Genomic DNA, 24,218 nt, shown 5'->3' with positions numbered 1-24,218 from the left:
AGGTTGTGTGCAGAAATAATACTATTTATTAGGTGCTCCATGTTCCTGTAGTGGTATTACTATAAAATACTACAGGGAGATAGCTGTGTACTGTAGCTGGCCCCCAGTTGGCTTTCATCCTGTTATGGAAAAGAGCAATGGTATCACAACAATAAGCTCAAGAAGGTACAGTGTATGCCTGTTCACAATCCTTCTGTAGGACTAAGCTCACAATACAATTCCTACTAACTAATGGCAAGCCACCCTTAATTTGGTGTAATCTTAACTAGTCTATAGAAGCAGAGTCATTACTGAGGGTCCTCAGCAAAAAACTGTTAACTTTGGTCACAATTCCTTGCCCAAGGAAAAATTACTGTTGCTGTGGCACCTGGGAGAGATATTAAAGCACTGTGGTGCAAGAGAATACCTGCTTTAAGGACTTGAGTCATAATGCTTTCGTACTCATCAGTGAGCTACCTACATGTATATATTATGCTCGTGACCACACACATATTCCTAAAATAACAGCAAACAGCGTTTTCCTACCTTATATCGCTTCATGCAGTCTTTTTTAGATCGGCCCGGTACAGAAGTTGCTATTTTCTCCCACCTTTCAGGAGTATTCACTGGATAGGTCTTCAAAGCTTGTTCTAAAAGTTTTTGCTCTTCTGTTGTCCAAGGAGATGAGTCTGTAACTGGTACTGGGGAAGAAAGCAATAAATATGAAATGTTTAGATTGTCACCCAAGCAAGCCCCTAAGCAAAGATGGATCTAAAAAGTTTCTTCTGGGAAATTTCTAGCCCACCAAATGGATAACTGGAGCAGAGGAAATTAATAGCTTTTTTTTTGGCAGCTTAATGTTTTATAATTTTCAAGATTTGTGAGATCATCTAACAAATCATCTGCTCACATCACTACAAACCCTAAAGTATAGGAGTTTATTTACTCTCTCAGAGAAATCACAGCTCATCCAAAAAACTTCAGTTCATGTAGACAAACAAATTAAACTGGTATAAGGTACAGAAAACTGGCCCTGGCTTCAGCTACTCTGGTCTCACTGGAATACAAAAAACTGGGAGGTCGAATCCTAATCGAGGAGCAGACTACTTCACAGATTATTACCTTCAAACCGTTCTGATGGTGTAGCGATATCTGTCTGTGGCACCACACTGTGCTCTTTTTTAAATTTATCAAAAGCCTTTTTGTTGATGTCATCCTTCTGATGAGGGTCTGAGAAAAAGAAGAAACGGATTAGTTGATCTCAAAGTACAAGATAAGTCATGACCCAAACAAACAGTTGATAGAAAATTGGTTTAGAAACTTCATTAAGCTTCAAATGGGCTCATTAAAGGAGAGCTAGTTTGAATGTTTAGATCTGGAAACAGCAAAAAAAAACACACCCTCAAACTTTCACTTTTACACTGAATATTGGCCTCGGCAGGCTTCCCTATATGAAGAGTCTAAATTTAAGACATACAAATCATGGACAAGGTCTCTACTTAGTTATTTTACTTCATTTGTAAGCAACTTACATTGTTCTCCAATTATCTTAACAGCCCTGTGAGATTTGAGTGTGAGTGACTGTCCCAAGGTCACCACCCAGCAACGCTTCCATGAGAGAGGGATTCAAACCTGGGACTCCCACAGCCTTGTTTAACACTAACCGGTATAGCACACTGGCTCTTCATCTTTGTCCCACAATGGGGGCCAGCAAAAGCAACTGAAAAGCAGTCTGCTTCCTTCATTAATGTCAGATTTTGCGCAGCAATGACAACGTAGCACTCCCTGCCTCTTTGTCTTTCTCAAATACAACAGGGGGGCCAAGCACATGGGATCGGGACAGACTAGGTAACATCCGATGATCAGCACCCACACACCTGCAAACATTTGCTTTGTCTCCTCAGTTTGGGAGCCACTTAGTTTAGCTTCTTTTGCCAATAGCAGTGCTGCTTGAACAGCCTCTGTCTCTAGTGAATATATAGGCTCTGTCTTTAATAGTCTGAATTGTATTGCTGCAGCAGGTTATAGATGCTAAAGTATTTCCACTTGTGCTAGATTTCTACCCATTTCCCTCCTTCCCGTGTATGCCCCCCACACGAACCTTGCGGAGCTACCAATCATAGGAACTGCATTTCAGGGAGCATAGCCAGCTACAGGGGTGGATGTTTAATTTTGGCAGTATAGCTGTGTTTGCACATAGGATCCTATCACATTTTTAATGAGGAAGAAAGAAAGGTACTTGGGCTTCCCTTATGAGAAGTAACAGAAGTGCTCAAACAATGATAGAGGTGAAATTTGGTACAGGCATTGGCCAAGGAACTCAGATGAGTGTTTGAAGTTTGCAACCAGGACATGAATTCTTTATCACAACAGCTCCCAACATTCTAGCAGACAGAAAACCATATTGGTCTGCCTCTACTTGGGAGGGGACTTATGGCAGCCAGCAATGCCGATGGAATGGAGGAGTACAGGAATTTCCCCTTCAAAATTTAAGAGGTGGGGGGAGACAGCAGCTCGGCTGCCAAAAACACACTTATGCTTGCAGAATGGAAGCTCAATGGTACATAAAATGGAAACATGCAGACCATCTTACAAAGATAAAGATACCAAGTTTCTGGAGGCTCTTTGCTTTGTTGATGACATCTTTTGCTGTTCGTTTTATTCCCGTAACAGAGTGCAAATTCATATAATTGGCAATAACTTCCCACCTACATGCGAATAAGAAAAATATAAGTTTACAAATATTCCTAGAATAAAAGATGTCCATGCTTTTCACTAGAGTCTGGTCCAGCTAAAAATTAATGTGGCATTTGCAGGGGACCTGTTTTTCAATCTACAAACAAAATGCCTATAGGATGGAACAGAGTTACTTTGGGACATATATTTTTAATAAAATTAACAGATTTTGCTTCAAGAATATATTTAACAACTGCCAATCATACAATAGCCTTGGAGAGATCTTTTAAACAATAAACTGATTGTTGAAAGGACTTGGGATGGACAGAACTGGCTCCAGCTTTCATTTCTCCTGAGAGACAGCCAATGGGAGTGGGTGGAAATGCAGGACCAATGAAAGTTAGTGTCTGTTGGAGGGAAAGGCAGCTTTGGAGAGGCTGTGAGGGAAAAGAGTTTGAGATGCAGCTAAAGGAGGCAGCAGAACATTAATCTGATAGTTTGAAACATTCTCTTTTTAACTCCAGTTTGTTTATCTGTTCACTCTTATGTTCTGTTTTGTAAATAAAGTTTAATTTTGTTTTGTTTTAATCCTGGTTGGCTTGGAATTGTTGGTTGAGGAAAAAACCACACACACATGCACACAAAAGTTCTGGTCACTTTAAATGGGCCTAATTTTAATGGCACCATATATATATATATATATATATATGGAAAGTAACCTTTGAGTTCCCTTTTCCCAAATAGCCCTAGACTGTAGCTAGGTGAGGGAAGTACATACAGAGAAGGGGCTGCCTGTCTGGCAGAGCCTCTGAAAGAGGAGAAAGGGCACCCTGTGAGGATTGGAGTCAGGGTCTTTGGATCTCTGTCTGCTGTAGCGGAAGCTAAACGGGTGACATGTGGCGGGTTGTGGACTCCTGGCCTTTACCAGCCTGGGTGGCAAGGAGCGTGAAAGGCTTGTGTGTGAGGGGTCCCCCCTTCTCCCCCCCCCATTATAGGACTTCCCTTGAAAATGCATTGATCTTCATCTCATTTCCTGCAACACCAAGCCAGGACTCAATGCCGCTGGATATTTTTTCAAGAGAAAAATGCCAAGATAAATTAACTATCAACAGGAATGACTTTATGAAGACCCACCGACAGAAAATCTTTTCTGTAGGTCTGAGATGCCTTTAAATTGATTACTGAAAATTCTTATCTAACATAAAAACTAGCTGGGTCTTGATTACACACTTTGGTGTGGGAAGACAAATAAATTCACATACTACTCTTTATCCATGTGTATATGTACCTTGAATTCGTCCCAGCAGGAAAGAGGTTTACAGCTTTAATTAGCAACTGCAAGTCGTCTTCTGACCAGTTCTTACTTCCTCCACCACCTCCACTTGTTGATTTCTCAGAACTTTTTGTTGCCTGTCGCAAACGAGCTTCTGCTTCTTCTTTTTCTCTTCTGATCTGCTCATTTATGTCTTCTATCTATAAAAAAGGCAGACATTCTGGTACTGAATTATTGCAAATGAAACCCTTATCCCAAGATGATAAGCAATTGCCACAAATGCCCTGGCTCGTTCTGATCCAATAATCACGGTGGGAGAAGAAGTTCACTGGCAGAATTGTGAGCAGGTACACTGTAAAAAAAAAAAGAAAAAAAGATAGCACCCACAGAGCACCCCTGCAGCCCTAGAATGTCTGATCATGGAATTCTCACAGTGATTATGCAAGGGTTTTTTCTGGAATTTGGGTTAGATGGACTGCTAATTTTAGTGGGTAACTCTCCATGCCACTGAAAGAAGAAATGTTGTCATCAGTTTACAGAGTCAAGGTTTCACTGTGCATCTATGAAACAATAGTCACATTTTTGTTGCTGTATTGTGTACTCAGAACTGGCAGACTATTCATATTCATACAAGTTTTGCCACCAGTAGGCCCCTGACCCCCAGCCAGTAATCATTTTGTTGGGGGGATTTAAATCTCCTTGCCTTCAAAATGGGTGCCATTCAAACCATATTCACCCAAAGAAAATTTTCTCTGTCCACAAACACATACTCCTGTACTGACACATTGTGTGGCCTCATTTGGAATATAGTGTGCAATTTTGATCACAATGTCTGAAAAAAGATATTGCAGAGCTGGAAAAAGGGAAGAAGATGGCAACTAAGATAGTCAAGGGGTTGGAACACCTTTCCTATAAGAAAAGTCTAAAGAGACTAGAACTTTTTAGTTTAGGAAAAAGACAACTGGGGGGGGGCACACACATAATAAGAGGTTTATAAAACTATGTATGGGGCAGAGAGTGGATAGAGAGAACATCTTCTCCCACTCCCAAAATACTAGAACTTGAGGCACCCAATGAAGCTGATGGGCAATAGATTCAGGACAGACAGAAGGAATACTTATTTAACTCAACAAATGACTAGAATGTGGAATTTGCTGCCAGTGAATGTAGTGATGGCCACAAACATAGATAGCTTTAAAAGGTGGTGGTGGAGAGTGCCCTCAAGTCATAGCTGACTTATGGTGACCCCTGACAGGGTGTTTGTGGCAAGAGACTCACAGAGGTGGTTTGCCACTGCCTGTCTCTGCAACCCTGGTCTTTGTTGGAGGTCTCCCATCCAATCGCTAACCATTACATAAATTCATGGAGGAGAGGTCCATCAGTTGCTACTAGCCATGGTGATGAAAGGGAACCTCCACATTCAGAGGCATTAAACTTCTCAATACCGGGGCCAGGAAACTACACTGAGAGAAGGCTTCGGTTAGAATAACTGGTTGGCCACTGTGTAAGACAGGATGCTGGACCAGAAGGACCACAGGTGGGCCCTGGCTCTTAAACTGTCTTATTCTGAATCAGACCGTTGGTCCATTAAGGTCACTATAGACTACTCTGACTGGCTTTCCAGGGTGTTAGGTAGAAATCTTTCATATCACCTATTAACTGATTTTTTATCTGGAGATGCCAAGGACTGGACCTGGTACCTTCTACCTGTCAAACTGATGCTCTACAACTGAGCCACAGCCCCTCCCTCCTCTCTTGTGTTCTTACAGGTTGCAAATTGCCTCCATTATTCCTGGGAAATAACAGTAATGTCAGTTTTTCCTTTCATATACTCTAGAGATGGGCACGAAACGGGGAAAAAACAAAAAAAACCCATGAAATTGTCCTGTTTCACGATACAATTCGTTAGTTTCATGATTCATCAGAACCTGGGGCACTTCAATGGCCCTCTTCATTCCCAGAGAAGCCAAAGTCATAGGAAGACTTCAGCAGGGTCTCCTCCAGCCACCCTCCAAGTAGCTCTCTTCAGGCTCTCTTTGCTGACTTTTCCCTCCCGTCCTGGCCTTTCTGCCACTGCTGGAAGAAAAGTCAAGCAGAGTGGATCTGCTTGGGTTTTCCTCTCTTCAGGTTCTCTTTGCTGGCTTTTCCTTCCTGTCCTCCCGCTGCTCTGACATGCCCTCCCCACCCCTGCCTCCAAGTTCTAAAAGGAAAAGCCGAGCAGAGCAGATCCGCTCAGGAGAGCTTGGGGGCGGGGGGTGGGGGTGGGTGGGAAGGCATGTCAGAGCAGCAGGAGGACGGGAGGTAGAGAGTCAGGGAAGGGTTCCTGAAGCTGGCAAGCAGTGAGCAGCGGCAGAAGGAGCTGCTGAGGCTGCCGCTACTCCACCACCCGGTTCTTAAAAACGGAGAAAGGAAACAGGAGAAGGAGTCTCCGACTACAGTTCCCAGGTAAACTTGTGCAGACCCGCATTGCTCAGGTTGGCAGGGAGAGCTGCCTATCAAAGTTATGTGGTTTTTCGAATACATTTCTAAAGAAAATCTATATCCTCCCAATAAAATATACCAAACAATCCTGAATCTATAATCCAAAATATATCAGATCATTCAACTTGAATTTGTCTTTCCATGTTTTACCTTTCTCTGTTACGTAGTTTTTAACAATGTACCCATGTTGTATTTCATATTGTAAACAGTTTTGTTAATAATTGAAATAAAAATAATTACAAAAAAAAGTTATGTGGGCTAAGATTGGGGTTTCTATGGCAACAAAAGGTCTGCAGACATTCCGGGCCTATGTTGCATAGGGGATTAATGGATCAGCGCCAGCCTGTCTGGCATCACGAAGCATTCATGAATCGAACAAATCGCCCCTAAAAGTCGTGGATTTTGTGAAAAAATGCGGCCCCACAAAACGTGTTTCACAATACACGAATCAGCCTGTTTCATCACGAAATTTGATTCGTATTTTGATTCGTGCCCATGTCTAATATACTCCATCAAGCATGCAAGAGCTTTGCGCACAAAGGTTTACCAGCTAACCTTTAGAAAGCATATGTATCGTGAATGTTTATACAATTAGTTTTGGTCAGGTATGGCAAAAGCAGTGCAACCAGGTATTGTCAGCTGTCAGAAACTGCTTTAGAGGTTTGGTTCTACAGTGCAAGTTCTTTCCTAAATGCTCTAATGTACATATTTTGTATTAATGTAGCTCTATAGGCTTGCCCTGGTATTTTCATTACGCCAATTCACTGTTACAGGACAAAAGATTAATAATTACCTGTTTTTCTACAGCAGCCTTTCCTTCTTCCCTTGTTGTGGAGGTAAGTGCTTCATTCAAGCACTGCAGACTAAAAATAAATTATTGAACGACATTTCAGATCTAGTGGAAAGCTGAAGGTCAAAAAACATAGGTGTGTAGGTCAAGAAAGCATACCTTGCCAACTCCAGACGGTCGCAAAGCTTTTCCACTTCTTCCATCATCTTAACACACTCTGCCTCGTTGTCAGAAAAGTAATTCCAGTTCTGAAAGTGCAACACCACATGCTTCAGGCAAGAAAATGTGTATACCCACAATCTCCAAGCAATCACTCCAACGCTGTTATTATGGCCATATCTTCATGGATAATTTATTCCCCAGAAGCTCCACTAACTTCTCTTTTCAAAACTCAAGAGTTTCCTAATATTAGTGCACTAGTTGGGCCAAATTTACTGTTAAAAATCCAAATTTTAGATCTTGTTTTTCATCTTTACATTAGCAAGTTCAGATCCTGAAATATTTTAAGAGTATGAGAGAATTCACACATCGTTATGTTGACAGTAACAGAAGCATGCTAAGCAATGGATGAATTATTGTTGGTCATCAGTTCCTCAACCACACGAGACCAGCTTGGAGCTGAAACTGAACAAACTCACCTTAAGCTCTTATGGCAAGTTCACCCCTTATTAAGCCTTTCCTCCTCAAGAACTGGTCGGCTTTCTACACTGTCTGTCTTAAGATGGCTTACCATACAAATGTCCAAAGTAAGACGAGCAAAAGAAAAATGTACAGTTAAAATCCCACGCCTAAGCCAGCAATGAAACACCGATTTTTATTTTTATGTCTCATCTTATGATGCGCAATGTATTCCAACATTTTCTAAATATCATAAGAGTAGACGATCGCAACAGATTTCAAGAGAGAATTGCTCCCAGAGAATTATGTTTTGACAAAAGAGACCCTGCTACAGAAACACTGTGAACTAAAGGTCCCTCTTAAGAGAAGGATCTGTTCTTGTATGGTGGCAGAAGTGGGTATGGAAATTAAAATGAATGTGCAAACATTTACAAAATATATATAAATTTATTATGGGAAAGAGCAACATGTCTTTTGAGCAGTCAGCAGTCTTGACTCGGTACATTCCGAATAGGCTGTCAGTTAAAACCATGAGAAAAAGCAGTTGTGGGTTCTCTTAATAGCCAAAATGCCTCTATAATTGTTCTTCATCTGTACACAGGCACAAAAACACACCTCAGAGAGCCATGACAAAGGTTTGTCTGTCAAGCGCAATCTGAACTTCAGTGGAAAGCATGACCAGGGATTTTGTTCATATCAGGGGTCATTTTGTAGAAAAAGAGCTGCAGGAACTCATTAGCATAAATAATTAGCATACGCCACGCCCCTTGATTGGGGCTAAATGGCCAGGATTCGGCTGCTGCCAGACAGGGGAGTGTTCCCCCACCTAGCAGTGGCCAAATCAGGGCCGTTTGGGCCCCAATCCAGGCTGAAACGGGCCCAAAATGGCCATTTTGGGCATGTTTTGCCCTGGATCAGGCCCAAAACGGCCCAGATTGGGTTGGTGCTGGGCAGGAAAGGAGTCCCCTGCCAGACAACATCCCAATCCTGGTGGTTTTGGCCCTGACACCGGACGAAACTGGCCCCAAAAGGCCAAAACCAGCCATTTGGGGCCCATTTGGGCCTGGATCAGGGCCAAAATAGCCCAGACCTGATCAGTGCTAGGAAGGAGAGGGTTTCCCTGCCCGGAACCAACCCGATCCAGGCCATTCCTGCCTCGATCCCTGCGGAAACGGGACTAAAATGGCCAAAAATAACCATTTTGGGCCCATTTGGGCTCGGATCGGGTCCGAAACTGCCAGGAAAGGGTCGGTGCCAGGCCCAGCAACAACCCAATCATGGCCATTTCTGCCCAGATCCTGGCAAAAAATGGCCCCAAATGGCCAAAAGTTGCCATTTTGGGCCCGTTTTGGCCCGGATTGGGGCCAAAACAGCTGGGATCAGGTAGGTACCAGGAGGGGAGGCTCCCGACACTGGCCCGATCCAGGCAGAAACGGACTCAAAATGGCCATTTTGGGCCTGGACTGGGGCCAAAATGGTCGGGATTGGGTTGGTGCCAGGCAGGCGAGGGTTCCCCCACCCGGCACCAACCCAATCCGGGCCGTTTCAGCAGCAATTGAGGCTGAAAGGCCCCAAATGGCCAAAAGTTAGGTGAGCTGGGCCAAAATGGGCCCAAAATGGCCGCTTTGGGCCTGGATCGGGGCCAAAATGGCCTGGATCCGGTCGGTGCCAGGCAGGGGAGGGTTCCCCTGTCCGGCACCGATCAGATCCAGGCCGTTTCGGCACCAATCGAGGCTGAAAAGGCCCCAAATGGCCAAAAGTTAGGTGGGCAGGGGCCCCTGACTGTTGGTGAAAGTGCCAGAACAGCATTCCGGTGTGTTCCCCCTCCAAATGAGCCCTGGTTCATATAATGATTCCACTTCAGAGATTCCATAGGCTTACACAATACAATCCTAAGCAGGGCTACTTAGAAGAATCTCACAAAGTTCAATAGGACTTACTCTCCTGTTAACTGTACATAGGATTGCATCCTTGGTATCTTCTTTAAAACTTATTTAACTGGGGTAACCTGCATAAGTTGCACAATGTTTTTTTTTCCCCTTAATGAAAGCAAGGCTCTAATACTGTAAATGAGAACTGTAGAATAAAATCTTACCGTGACGTGGATGGCCCAGACTAACCTGACCTTGTCAGATCTTGGACGCCCCGGTTAGTACTTGGAAGGGAAGCCACCCAGGAAGGTTCACTACACAGAGGCAGGCAATGGCAAGCCACCTCTTCCCTTGAAAATCCCATCAGGTCACCCTAAGCTGGCTGTGACTTGACAGCACTTTCTACCACCAAAATATAAATTAGGTATGAACCCATGTTTCCCTTTCCAGTATGAGGGCACTCCTACTGCAGACCAACATTTGTGGATTCAACAGACAAAAAATATGCAACATCTGGATTTAGCTGCTGTAAGAGCCACAAACCTTGCAGGTAGTTCGCAGCTTTTGCCTTTCCTTTTTAATTGCTTTTTTCTGTATGTCCTTTTCTTTCTTCAACAGCTGTGCTTGTTGTCTAGTTTCTTCCTCTTCCTTCTCCTTGGCTAAACGGGCTGCTTCCAGTTCTGCTTGCCGTTGCTGAAAGAAATAGTCGAATCACTGTAGTCTGCTAATACACACACATGTACGCACGCACGCCTCTCTACTCTGTGACTCTCTATGTCAGGGGTCCCCAATTCTGTCAAGCCAGTGGGCACTTTTAGACTTTTGAGACGAGTTAGTGGACTCTACTAAAAGCATGCTGCCATGGAGGCTTGGGCCGACCTCAAACGTCGGAACAGTTCTGAGCCCAGTACCCTTGTATGAGGGAGGTAGCTGTTTCCAAATGGATGCATACATAGAGTTGATGCCTCTTCTGAAGCACTGTCTGCTCCAATGAGAAGGAAGGAAGTCTGGACTGGCTCTTTGCTTTGGGGAAGAAGAATGGGCGGCAGGAGCCATGCTAGAGACCAGTGCTCTATGCCAGGGGTGGGCAATTGTTTTGGCTCGGGGGCCACTTTGTGGGAGCAGAGGTTAGCGGAGGGCCGCACCTTTTAAAATGATTGCATTCATTAGTTAACTTTGCATTTCAGAAAAGGTATAAATTGTATCATAAAAATCAATAAATATAAATTAAATAAAATAATGGTAGTTTTATTCAATTTATTTATTGTGCTAATTTCATATCATCTATAGCTGCAAGCACATTTAATTTTAGAATCAGTTTGAGACAAATGTAGGAATGAAGGAAATCTCGGTTCAAGGCGGATTTTTCTGACTGTCTTAGCAGGCCACAAAAAACTCTGTAGCGGGCCGCATGTGGCCCGCGGGCCGCAATTTGCCCACCCCTGCTCTATGCCACTGAAATACAATACCAGATATAAAATTTCTACATTCCGTCATAAATTTGCCAAGATATATTTGTGCTTTCAAAGCCAAATCTAGTTAACAATACTTGTGCTAGAGGTGTTTCCAGCGCTGGCAGTTAAAATATTTTAGCAGAAAGTTGCACTTGGCATCAACATTCATAAAATCATTTTGCTAGAGAGGCTTTCAGCCTGTAGGCATATTTCATAGTGTTATACCAATGAAACAGGTTTAAAATAAGGTAGCATACATTTGAGCAGCTTGCTCTTCTTAAATTCCAAGGATCTGTACCCCCAAATATACTAACTTCCATTTGAATCCACCCTGGTGTCTTAGGTTTCACCATTACAATTCCAAATGACCAATGGATGCAAGAGATAAAAAGCACCTTGCTGGGCATATATAATTGACAGGGATTGCATTTAAATGTTCTCCTTAATCACAGACCCCCACTGCTCTAAAAGTTAAGAAGGAAGGACTGTTAGAATGGGGACACAAATTCTCCCAGTAAGTCATGATGCATTACTTGAGCTAAGTTCAAAGAGTTTATTCACTGCAAGTGAAAAATCTGAATGGTTACAGCCATTATAGAATCATAGAGTTGGAAGGGGCCATACAGACCATCTAATCCAACCCCCTGCCCAGTGCAGGATCAGCCTAAAGCATCTATCTAACATTTCTACAGAAAAGGGTAATTATCCAATATGCCATTTCTTCCAAAAAGGGGTTTTTTATATTTACTTAAAAGTCAATTAACTCCCTCAATATCTTGTGTAGAGGAAAATTAGCTCCTTCCTGGATCCTTGGGCGGGGGGGGGGGGCTATTTTTTCCCAGAGTGTATCAAAAGGCCAAGTTCAAAGACTAGAAAGTAAAACCTCCGCCAGCCTCTTTACTAACTCACAGCTTAAGATCAAGAGGCAAGCCCCAACCTTGAAATCAACCTTGCGAAGTAGGCACTTTGCAGGCTGAGTCTAGGAAACAATTACTTGGGTGGCTTCTGACAAATTGGCCAAGGTCCTGGATTCAGACAGAAACAGTCACAAATCAGTGACTCCACACAAGTATATTAATGACATTTATTAAAGGAAGTGCAAAATGAAATTATTGAAAGTATAGAAGTGTGCAGTCAGGAGAAGCAAAATAACAACAGGCTAAATAACTAAGCTAACATACATTTGAAGCTTGCAAACCTAACCTAGATGTTACCTTTCAAATAGGTCTCAAAGTCCAAACAGGAGTTTTAAGGTCTTAAGTCCAGAAGTCCAGAGAACAAAGACAAGATGGCCGCTAGCTACAGGACTCCACCCATAGCATAGCACTCAGAAGCCGAAGATTGATCCTTCAGGCAGAAGCGATCCCAAGGAGGACAAAAGTTAGACTCGTACACAACTTTTTAAGGCCAACTGCCAGCAGTATGGCATGAACAGCTTAACCAATTATGAAAAGGCTTAACCCTGTGACAACATGCTCGACAGTAGCCTGTCTTTACAGGTGTGTGGGGGAAACTAATCACTCCACTCCATCCCATAATGCTGTGTGTTAATGAGATGGAATGCACTCTGACCTGTGGCACCAACTCATCCTCTTACTTGGCTGGGAATTGACAGTGGCATCTTGGCTTTATCCTCCCAGAAAACAGCCTTCTTTTATTCTCAGTTAACTCTTACTGCAGCTTAGCTAGGCCAAAAAGCCCGAAGCAAAGTGTTTGAAAGAACCAAGAAACAAACTAGGCAAGCGAGTTTCTTGACATCTTGAAGCCTACCTTCTCTTTTTCCTCTTGTTCTTTCCGTTTTGCATCTACCTTTGCTTTCTTTTCTGCTTCCTTCTTTGCTTTTTCTTCTTCCTTGAACTTCTTTATTCTAGGATCACAGCTATAGGCAGTGTCTAAGAAAAGAGAATAATCTATGAAGGTGACCTATAACACCTGAAGAAGTGAGCTGTGGCTCATGAAAGCTCATACCCTTCCATAAATTTTGTTAGTCTTATAGCTGCTACTGGACTCTTGCTCTTTTCTACTGCTACAGACAAACATGGCTACCTATCTTGAGCTATAGCATCTAAATAAGCTAGTTTCCTTGAAAATGCAGGGTTCACACTTACCAACGAGTGTCCTTATTCTGTTCATCTCTTCCTTTTTCCTTTGTGCTCGAGTTGCTCTGTTCTGCTTTTCAATCCACCTCCTCTCATCTCGACTAGAAAGGGAGACAGAAGGTGGTTGGTAGCAACACATTCCCATGTACACCAAGGCATCAGACCAATTAGGGGAGCCATTGTAATGCCAAAAAGGGGTAAAACAAAGCATGTATAGACACTGGCTACAATCCCTAAACGTATCAAATTCAACACGGCTTCAACATAATTTCAGCTACACAAAAACGGGGAATTTGATTTAGCTTTTTGTGAAAACAAGACTAGTAACCCACACTTATCATAGTCAAGTAATCTTTCAAAAGTTATACAAAAGTGATGATTTCCTATCTAGATCCAACTACAGTCTTACATGCAAATCAATACTCGCTGCCCTCGATTTGGTTTCGTTTTCCCGGCCATGTCGGACGTTCCTCTCCGCAGGTCTGGGGGGAACTGTCTGAGCAGCCTGACCGGGCGGTTGACCCGCGAGGGTTAACCCCCAGGACTCCCAGTGAGGGAGCCTGGATCCGGGGCGCCGCAGGAAGAACCCCCTGGAAGCAATGCAGGGGGTAAATTGCCCGCTTGCTCCAACGGAGGCCGGCAGACTTGCGCAGCACCGCGTGTGCTGCCGGGCCATGGAGAACGGCAATAAGCAGATTTAAGGTGAAGACCTGTAAGTAAGCGAATCCCTTCTGATTTTTAAGCGTATGCGAAGGATCGGTGGGAATTGAAGCTAAAAAGGCGCAGACTTCTTCCCCTGCACCGAGTTTCGGAACTTAGTTGGCGTCCCCCCCCCCCCCACTAAGATGGCGACGAGAAAGCAGAGCCCAGCAATGAGTAAATCGGTGATGGCGACGTTACAGGGGAAGGGGGAAACTTTGGAAGAGTTGGTGAGACGAGCAGTTTTCGATGCTGTGCAGCCCTTTGTAGCGAAACTGAATGAAATGGGGCAAAAGGTTGATTCAGTGGAGAGCGAGGTGAAAGCCATTAAAGAAACAGCGACTGGAGCAGAGCAGTCTGCGCACGAGAACGCAGTACTCATGAAAGCAACAAGTAAGGAAGTGAAGCTTTTGGAGAATCAAATAATAGGATTACAAGTGGACCGTGCCCAAACGGTATTGCGTCTTCAAAATGTAAAAGAAGAGCAAAGTGAAAATTTAAAAGATTTGGTGTCTGGACTTTTGGCGCCATTCGCAAAGGCAACTAAAGAAGAGATAAAAAACGATATTTTGGAAGTCCGGCGGACATCTTCAAAGTATGCAACGAAGCGGCAGCTGCCTCGAGAGATTATTATTGACTCTTCATCTAAGAAGACTCGGGACACCATCTTAGACAATTCGTATAATGTGGACTTGGATTATTTGGGCAATAAGGTTAAAATATTGAAGGATGTTCCATTTTTGGCTCGTAAAAGAAGATTCAAGTATAAAGGACTTGCGGCTTTCTTGAGGAAATGTGATATAAAATATAAATGGCTGTTTCCAGAAGGCATCTGGTTCAGATATAAAGATCAAATTTACAAGATCACATTGGACACGCAGCTGACAGACTTTTTGTTCAACCATCAGGAGTTTCAGCAGGAAGAAAGTTCGAAGTCTGAAGGGGAAAGTGGGGGGGAGGAAAGAGCGGGCGCAGCTGCTCCAGCTGCGCAGAGAGAATTGAGACCGAGACGCAAGGGGGGGGGGAAGAAGTCATGATCCTGAATATAATCTGTATTGTATAAGACCTACCAATCTGATAGCATATTAGAAAGTTAACTTTTAAGAAAAATTGCAGCATGAAGGGAATACAAGACATGTAGTGTAGTGTTTGTTGTTTGTATGTTGATTTTCCCTTTTCCCAGTTCTCCCTTCCTTTTTTCCCCCTCCCCTTTATACTTTTGTAGTCTTCTGTAGTTTTTTTATGTTAGATATTAAAAAATAATTTAAAACTTTTTTTAAAAAAATACTCGCTGCCCTCAACATGCACTTGCTATTATCCACTATCAAGGGATAATGCACTTCTTCATCATCTGTCACCTGTGCTTTCCTTTCCTCCAATCAAACCAACCCTTGAGGGCCTCCCTCCTCCACCCCACCCCCCCCTCTCAGTCTAGGTATATTTTCCTTAGCATCTTCTCCTTTCTTGTATTCACATTTTCTCCCATCAAGAGGAGAACAGTCTGTCTTCCTGCCTTTTTTTGGTAACAGATACCAGAAGAGACCTGTGAGCTTCTCAAGCACTACTAAATCTGCCACAATTATTTGAAGAAAGAACACATGACCTGAACACAAGATCCCCTTTTTGCCAAATTAATCCAGAATAAACATCAATCCTAACTTCAGTGCCCAAAAGTGCTGGTGGTGAGAATCACTGTTCCAAACATCAATACGCTTTTAAAGAACGGAAAAGCAGTAAGCGTGTCGCTCTCTAGCCCTATTTATACAGAGTATGAAAGGGAGACTGATAAAGCAATCCAAAGAACTTCACTTAAGCCTATTCAATCAGGCTTACTCCCAGGAGCGTTGAGTAGACTGCCTAAGCTTGTCAAGGGCTAATCAATCTAAGTTAACATATAAAATAATGCATTCTTAGTCACATTGCACGTGGAATTTGATATAAGGACTGAATGTTTTGATATATTAATCACATATTTAAAACAACTGTTTTTATTTACATACCATTCTGCTTTTTCTTTTTCTTCCTCATCTAAGTAAGAGAATTCTCTCCAAGAATCAAAATCATACCTGAAACAACATATAGTAATTTCAGAAAAGAGAAAATCAGCACAGGTGCTTCATAAAACATTGATCTTTCTACTTCTTTTTAATTGTCTGAATGCCTAATATGAGAATTTGATAGACAATCAGTGATGGTTATCTCCTGTATGCACTTTAAGGAAGTGTTTCAAGTTTAAGGAAACCCACACAATACTAGCAAATTCCGCTTTCATTCTGCTGGTAATTTTATGACAGATCTGCTGTTCCCAATACGGGAAGGGCACTGTTGTTACTCTCCTGTGGAGCCAGACTCAGTGCTGCGGTAATAATAAGACTGTAGAAGGCATGTGGGGAGAATCGATGCCAGCTTCAGGGGGGGGGGAATGAAGGGCGGAGGGCACAGAGTCCACACTCTCTTCCAATGTTATTTTACACCCCCCCCACAAAGCCCTATTAATTTTATTTATGCATTTTACAAAAACTTATGCCCCACTGTTCTAACCTCACAGGGCCACCAGGAAAGCTAACAAATTAAAAATATACATAATAAAGCCACATCTTAAAACCATTAATACCAACAAACACACATAATTAAAACAATTAAAACCAAAGATAAAACATATACAAAAACAGAAAAACCGCCATTCAAACATTGGGCAGGAAGCAGGGGCACAGAGGGAATGCCAAAGGTAACAAAAAAGTCTTCAGTCGCTGGCAGAAGATGGCAGCAGAAGGTAACGGATGCATCTCCTTGATTTTTGCATTTGCATGTAAATCTAAGAGTGAAATGGGGCAGAAGAAACTAAGACGTAGTCCTATGCAGAATTATGTTGATCATCCAAGCCCACTGAACCCAATGGCTTAGACTGCAATAACTCTACATAGGATTATACTGTAAGAGTTTGATCAGAGAGATGTTTGCTAGAAAAAGTTGCAAACCATCAAACTGAAGATATTGTGCTACAATAATCCTATCGCAAACTTGAGTAAATACTCTGCAACCCACATATTTATATCTATAATATCCTATTTTAGGAAGTGCAAAGGAAAGGATGCAAATTTTATAGATGTCCAGAATGTAGATGCAACAACAGGATTGTAACACCTCCTTCCCCCTACTCCTCATCCAGTGAGAAAATATTTTACTGCCTCTCGACTGTTCTGCTCGACACGTAAAAACAATACCACAAACATACCATAAAATCATTTTGAATTATCAATATAAAATGTAAAAATCAAACAAGCCATTACAAACAAGCCAGGTACATAAAACACCATAACATCTCCATAAAACTGACTTCAGACCATATGATCTCAAGCATAGCAAAACAGCATAATTTTCATAGCTTTTCCCATGCAACTTTTCCATACATGAATACATTATTTTGAGAAAAAGAAGAGAGTTGTCATACTTACCAAAATGAATAAAATGCATCTACCTCTTCAAATGATGAGTTCTTATCTCCAAGCTTTGGTACGTTTTTTTTATTTGACCACCTGCAGCAATTAAGGGTTATGATAGTATTAGTTAACATGATAAGGGTTATTTAAGATAAGTATTTCTCACACATTATGCATTAAAATTATGAGACAGTTCAACCTGGAGTGGGTGGATTTTCACACAGAACCCAACTGAGCTTCACTGACTGCAGTGGGATTTCTAAATCAAGAGCAACACACTAATCATTTGATTTCCCAATAAGTAAACACTTAAGACAGAAGAGCAATGCAACTGTTCCATGATGCAAAACTTAAAAAAAAATATAACCACAAACAGCCAGAAATGCCAGATGCAACAAATCGTTCATTTCTGGGCTTTGGGTATAGCCCGTCCCCTATGTTGCCGAATGAAAGGATACACACATTCCTGAAGCCTAGATCCTGTGAAGACACCTATACAGGCAAACACTTAAACACTAATATAACTTACCTGGCATTTCTTTCAAAAACTGGTGAAAAAACTTCAAAGAAATTTTCTTTTGCTTCACTTTTAGAAGGAACTGTATTATCAAAAGTAGGATCTACGCTGTTAAAAGCTCGCCTTTTCACAGGATCTGATAAAATTTCATAAGCTGAAAAAAGAGATTACATGGCCTCAAGTTACTAGATGGGAAGAAACAATATTCTATAATGTTCCTTTTATTATTTATTCACTTTAGTAAAACTTTCCTGTTGCTACTTTTTTAAAAATTATAGTGACGGAAGCTGTTTGTGCAAAATACAAAACTAAAGCTCTGAATAGATTTATAGTAAACAATCAATTCCTGAAATTAAAAATGGCAATCAAATTTGTTTTAATTGAAAGGCAAGGAATATTTTGACCATTGAAACAGTCTTTGTTGAGACAAATTTAGAGGCCAAATTTGTTTTCACACTAACAAGATTTGATCAAGAACAGGCACACAGACATTTCAGGAAGATTGCTTTTGTAAATCTAATTATCTGAGGAATTTAGAAGAGAACCTCTCTTGATCCCAATACAATAAGTATATGTACATAGACTCAAACATTGCAGGTCTCCAAGGAATCCCAATGACTGCACCTGTTAATAAGTGCCAGACTGCTGGATTAATAGCAAAAACGAAGTACAGAGTATTGCTATAGCATGCTTAATATCTACCACTGGGGTTTCTAGGCAGGCAATTCAGTATTATTCTAAAATAACCATTACATCAGCCAGACGATGAACTACCTCACTGGATGCTCCCAAGGCTTCCCAGTTCTTGCAATTCTTCATGTTTTTGGAAATCAATCCAACAGGCTCAACAATGACACCGAAGGGTAAATAGATAAATAGTACAGCAGTTTCTTTAGATCATCAAGTACATATCCACATCAATTAAGGCTCCAAAATTATGGCTCTCTACAATTCAATTTTTCTGTTTCGTGACATATTGGTGGTGGTGGAGAGTGCCGTCAAAGTCACAACTGACTTATGGTGACCTTTGGTGGGGTTTCATGCCAAGAGACTAATAGAGATGGTTTGCCATTGCCCACCTCTGCAACCTTGGTCTTCATTTAAGGTCTCCCATCCAATCACTAACCAAGGCCGATGCTGCTTAGCTTCCAAGATCTGACAAGATTGGGCTTGCCTGTGCTATCCAGGTCAGGGTACTTGACAAATTATACTTCCTGAATCAAGTTAGTACATAGATGCCCAGGTGTTTTGAGTTTAAGAGGATAAGGCATATGCTATGAAAGGACAAGCTTGCTGTCTCAGTAATGTATCAACAGAAATTAGTTTTTCATTTGATGGAACTAAATCATAAATGGAAAATTCAATTTTTCTTAACTTTTGAAGTACTTACTATTAGGGGTGTGTGATTTGGGAATCAGATTTGGGAAAAATACCAGAATCTGGCCCAATTCAGAAATACCGAAGCAAAGCTTTCTGAAGTAATCCGGGTTGCTTCGGAAAGCTTTGGGGGCAGCCGGCAGCACTTGCAAACAACCAGCAAAGTTCTGCTGCTTTCAAGCTTCCCGCAATTTTTTACCAGAGGGGAAAGGTAGAAGGAGTAACTAACTCCTCCTGCCCCCTTCCATCTTGTAAAAAAAGGTGGGAAGCTTGAAAGCAGAAGTTTTTTTGCTGTTTGCAAAGTTGCTATCAAACAGCAAGAAAAGTGCTTTCAGAGATTCTCGCCTATTTTCCTGAATGGGAGGGGTGAGGAGGGGTGATTACTAGTACAAGGAGGAGGAGGGAGAGGGATCAGAGAAGAGAGGGGGGATTTAGGAGTGGCCAATCCTGCAGCAGCATTCTCCTTCCAGCCAATGGGATTCTCTGGAAGGAGAGTGCCTTTTTTGAAATGCTGCAGGGTTTTAAATTGAAAGCTTGCCTTTTAACAAGTTTCCATTTTTCGCTGGCTTAGAGAGAGTCATGAGAGACTACCTGGATTCTCTGTCTCTGTGGTGGCCTGCGACTTGGCTGGTCTTCTGGTGGACTCATCTGGATTCTGGACTGCAAGAATTGGATTCCCTGGTGACATACTGACTCACTGCCGGACTTCAGGAGACTTGTAGGAGAGTCAGTCACTGACTCACTGGTTTTTATCTTTGGGGGGAAGGGGGTTGGTGGTTGCTTGCTTGTCTTGGTGGGTTGGGGGGAAGGGAATTTTTTTAAAGCTTTACTTTTAATTATTTTTTAATTTCTTTGGGGAAGGGGGTTCTTGCTGCTATGAGTGTTGTGTGTGTGTGTGTGTGTGTGGGGTGGTCTTTGCCTTGAGCAGCTGCTGGCTGGGGCATTTGGGTTTTTGGGGGGGGGGGCTTGACTTATGCATGGCCACAATGTGTGTTAATTTGATTTTAAATTAATGTCACTGCCGTTATTTTAGTTATTTGTTGTTATTTTAGTTATGTGTTTCTTAAAGCTTTACTTTTAATTATTTTTAATTTATTTGGGGGAGGGGACCATGAGTGGGTCTGTGTGTTTGGGGGGAGGCTTTGCCATTTATTTTTTAAACTTTGCTGACTGTTCCTATTGCTTTTTTTTGGTGAGTTTTCTTTTGGGGGGCTGCTGTTATTGTTGTAAAGCTATTGTTGGGGCCTGTTTTTTTCCAGTTCTTGTTGGGGGCACTGCTGGGTAGGAGTTCTTTTGCGGGGGCTTCTGTTTGGTGTTTGCAGTTGGTGTTGTTCAGTTTACAGTTGGTGTTTTACAGTTTGGGGTTGTTGTTCATTGCTGTTTTGTCGGTTGAGGTGGTATTGTTTGTAGGTACAGTGGTGTTTGAGTAGCATACTTTGGTTTCTGGGAGCACTGTTCTTACTTAGTTTTAAATAGTGTCTTTATAGTTGTAGGCCTGTGTCATTGAAGATTTGCCCTCTAAACTAAATTGTTATGGAACAAAGGCTACATTTCCCCATTAAATAGGCGTTCGTAGGAAAGGAATTAGTGAAGGTTAGGTTCTGGTCCGATTACATTCATATAAATAGGCTGCCCATTAGTACTCAGTCAACTAGGATTTCCCTGCCCACCCCTTGGAGCCAGGCTGGGTATATTTTTTGTATTAGGCTTTCTTGTGTATTGGGGTTTAGGGCCAGCTTGATTCCTGAAGAAGAATCCAGCTGTTTGGTGGTGTCGGTTTAGGTTCACAAAAATAAATAGGTTTAAAAAGAGATTTCAGTGACTATCTCCAGGAACAGAGCCACAAAAAGCAAAAATAGGTTTTGAAACTAAACTTTTGGCTAGGAAAGAATGAGTGATAGGAAAGCTGAGAGGGGCCCTGGGGGAAAGGCCAGGTCTAAGACTAGAGGGGTGGAGGGGAGGGGGGAGCTGCGGCTCCCCCCCTACCTGAGCGGAGGAGGTCCTCCCCAGCACAGCTGCCGTTCACCAGCCTGGCTTCTGGTGACAGCAAGAGGGCTCACAGCGCCCTCTTTGCTGAGGCAGCTGTTGGAGGGCCATCCGCAAGCCAGGTGTCTGACACAGGAGCTGGCACTGGGTGGGGGCCTGCTGCCGAGGCTCCCCCTCCTACAGATGTTGAGACCCAGCAGGTGGAGGAGGGGCAGCATGAGGAGTCTTTTGGGGTGGACATAGGGCATGTGAATTTTCCATCCTTCATGCTCACCCCAGGGGCCTGTAGGATGTTGGAGGAACTGGTGGAGAGCTCTGCTGTCGGTGGGACTTCCCCAGTGTTCTCTGAGGCTAGCAGCAGGCCTCTTACGGCTGTGCAGGAAGAGAGGGTGCTGGAGGAAGAGGAACAGAGTGTGGTGGAAGAGCCCTCATCCTCATCCATCTGTGACTGCCCAGCTGAGGCATGGTGTGTCCACCCGAGCACCTCACAGGAGATGTCTCCTGGGGGGCCCAAAAGCACAGCCCCTGTGTGGCGTGGGGCTCCCATTATCTCTGATATCTGGGAGCACTTCCAGAGAATGGAGCACCCCCAGTGCAAGCATTGTAGGGCATGGATCAGTTGCGGGAGGGATGTGAACCATCTCTCCACGTCTGGCATGAGGAATCACATGAAGAGGCAACACCAGGCAGCGCTTCTTTGGGGGGAAAGTTCTAGTGGCACTACATGGCTCCCAGCTAGCCAGAACGAGGCAGGCTCCTCTGGTGCTCTCCCCCAATGGGTTCCTGTAGGGCAGGGACACCAAGCATCTCTGACGGAGATGCTTGGTACACAGGACACTAGTGTGCCCAAAAGGGGGATCCAGAAGGCAAGCAGACGCATCATGCGCCATATCGTTAACATGATTGCTGTAGATGGGCAGCTGTTCTCCCTAGTTTTTTTTTCTTTGCTTACTATGATTGCTGTAGATGGGCAGCTGTTCTCCCTAGCTGATGACCTTATCTTCCAGGGGCTGATCCATGATCTTGCTCCTTAGTACATGATCCCTGCTTGCACGACATTGAGCAGGACCGTGGTGCCCTCATTTTACAGGGCTGCCAGGGACCACGTGAAGGCACAGTTTGGCCATCACCCCAACCATTCACACAAACAATGCAACACTGGCCCAGTCCCTGCTGGTACAAATTTATTCTGATAATTGAGAATACCAGCCCCAGAAATGTTGATTGCCACTGGAATGGGAAGAGAGGGAGAGACAGGTTAGGTGGTTAGGAGATCATGGAGACAGATTAGGTGGTTAGGGAGGAATGGTGTGGGCGGATGCCAGCTGATTATGAAGGCTAGATCCCAACACTGCCTCACAGGCAGTTTTCAGCCTGAAGCTGGCATGAGGAGGAGGAATCCTTTGCAACTGTGCTCCGAGAATGCCACTGTGATATGCTTGTGGCTTGGTACTGTCTGGTTCTGCTCTGTGGTGTTTCCCTACTGGCTGAAATCAGAGCCTGGCTGCAAGAAATAACAATGGTTCTGCTGAACTAAGTTGCAAGAATGTACCTTGGTTCAGTTTGGTTTGGGTGAAACGGATCTGATACTGTAGTGCAGTTCCCTTTGAACCACTTTAGTTCTGTTGGGCGGGGGTGTAATCAATGTTGTACTAATGTTGTATGCTGTAACTCCTCCCCCCCCCTCAGCCCACTTGTGTGACAGGCGAGCAAGAAATCCAAGAAATACATTTTTTAAAAATCATTTTTGGGGTGTGATTCTCTGGTGTGATGTTAGGTTTGTATGTTGTGATTTGAATGTGCCATTAATGCTGTAACACCCCCCCACCCCCATTCTGCTTGTGGAGAGGGTGGGCAAGAAATCCAATAAATAAATTTTAAAAAAATTATTTTTGGTGTGTGTGTGTGATATTCTGGTGTGATGGTGGGGGTTGTTTTAATCTAGGGCTGTAAGTTGTGATTTAATAGTGATGTGATCTTTAATGCTGTTATTAAGAAATATTTTTTAAATTAATTTTTGTGTGTGTGTGAGATTCTCTGGTGCAATGGTTGGCCCTCATAGGGAAGAATGGAGAGTGGCTGGCCAGCCAGCTCTGGGGGTGATGGGGGATTTGGGGGCGCGTGTGTTTGGTTCTGTTGGGCTTTTCCAGGGATGAGCTTGCATTCAGGAGTTGCCTGTGCTGTGGCACCCTTGCCCTGTGCGTAAGTACCCCGGGAAAGAAATTTTAAAAGTTCTTGGCATAGAGAACAATGGAGAGTGGATGGCCAGCCAGCTCTGGGGGTGATGGGGAATTTTGGGGGGTGTGTGTTTCGCTCTGTTGGGCTGTTGGGGGTGGATTGTAAGTGAGACTATGGCTGCAGCCATTGGCAGTCACAATTCACGTGTTTCTGCTGTGTGGGAGTTTTCCCCACAGTAGAAATACGGTGTGGGATGGCCCCCGAAGTCCAATCGTTCTGAAACTTTGGGGGTTGTTAGAGGAGAGTTAGGAGAAGGTCCCCACCAAGTTTGGTATGATTCAGAAAGAAAATGGCCCCCTCCCAAACCCGGTGCATGGTCCTCATTGAAAATAACGGTCAAATCTTTCCTAATCATACCCAAAGCGACCCGAATAGCGATTTCCAAAGCGGCTTGCCACTTCAGAAATTGCTTTCTTCCGTATCTTTTTCCTGCTTTGGAAATACCAAAGCGGGAAACCTGAATATTACTGGCACTACACACCCCTACTTACTACATGTTACAAAAGCAAGCAACACACTATTTTTATGCACATTTTTACAGAAATGATATACAACAAGGTCAAGAATATTCAGAGCCTTCATCTCTTCAGCTCTTACCTTTTGTTATACAAGTAAAGTAGTCATTGTCTCCTTCCCCTATCTGTTCTCCTGCTGCTTTTCGCTTATCTGGATGGTGTTTCAACACCATGGCTTTATCTATGGGTTTAAATAAGTTTTAAG

General features: G+C 43.1%; 1 protein-coding gene across 2 annotated transcripts in view; it reads right to left on the bottom strand.

Annotated features, from left to right (window-relative positions):
- The window catches only part of DNAJC2 (DnaJ heat shock protein family (Hsp40) member C2), a 36,129-nt gene that overhangs the window by 439 nt on the left and 11,472 nt on the right, over positions 1–24,218 (bottom strand). Inside the window, exons 4-16 of one of the 2 annotated variants that reach the window (XR_008597634.1) lie at positions 24,096–24,194; positions 17,910–18,051; positions 17,396–17,476; positions 15,941–16,006; positions 13,251–13,342; positions 12,913–13,034; positions 10,232–10,381; positions 7,359–7,447; positions 7,203–7,272; positions 3,944–4,128; positions 2,573–2,687; positions 1,102–1,209; positions 526–680 (exon numbers count right to left, since the gene is read on the bottom strand). Coding sequence is in view for 1 of the 2 variants with exons in the window: in XM_054988463.1 (XP_054844438.1) it covers positions 526–680; positions 1,102–1,209; positions 2,587–2,687; positions 3,944–4,128; positions 7,203–7,272; positions 7,359–7,447; positions 10,232–10,381; positions 12,913–13,034; positions 13,251–13,342; positions 15,941–16,006; positions 17,396–17,476; positions 17,910–18,051; positions 24,096–24,194 (1,460 nt within the window). In the remaining variant the exon portion in view is untranslated. The remainder of the gene's footprint in view (positions 1–525; positions 681–1,101; positions 1,210–2,572; positions 2,688–3,943; positions 4,129–7,202; positions 7,273–7,358; positions 7,448–10,231; positions 10,382–12,912; positions 13,035–13,250; positions 13,343–15,940; positions 16,007–17,395; positions 17,477–17,909; positions 18,052–24,095; positions 24,195–24,218) is intronic. The other variant, XM_054988463.1, reaches the window with a different exon arrangement.

The sequence above is a fragment of the Eublepharis macularius genome, chromosome 9 (assembly GCF_028583425.1).
Source record: "Eublepharis macularius isolate TG4126 chromosome 9, MPM_Emac_v1.0, whole genome shotgun sequence".
Lineage (NCBI taxonomy): Eukaryota > Metazoa > Chordata > Lepidosauria > Squamata > Eublepharidae > Eublepharis > Eublepharis macularius.
This window is presented reverse-complemented; position numbering and strand designations above follow the sequence as displayed.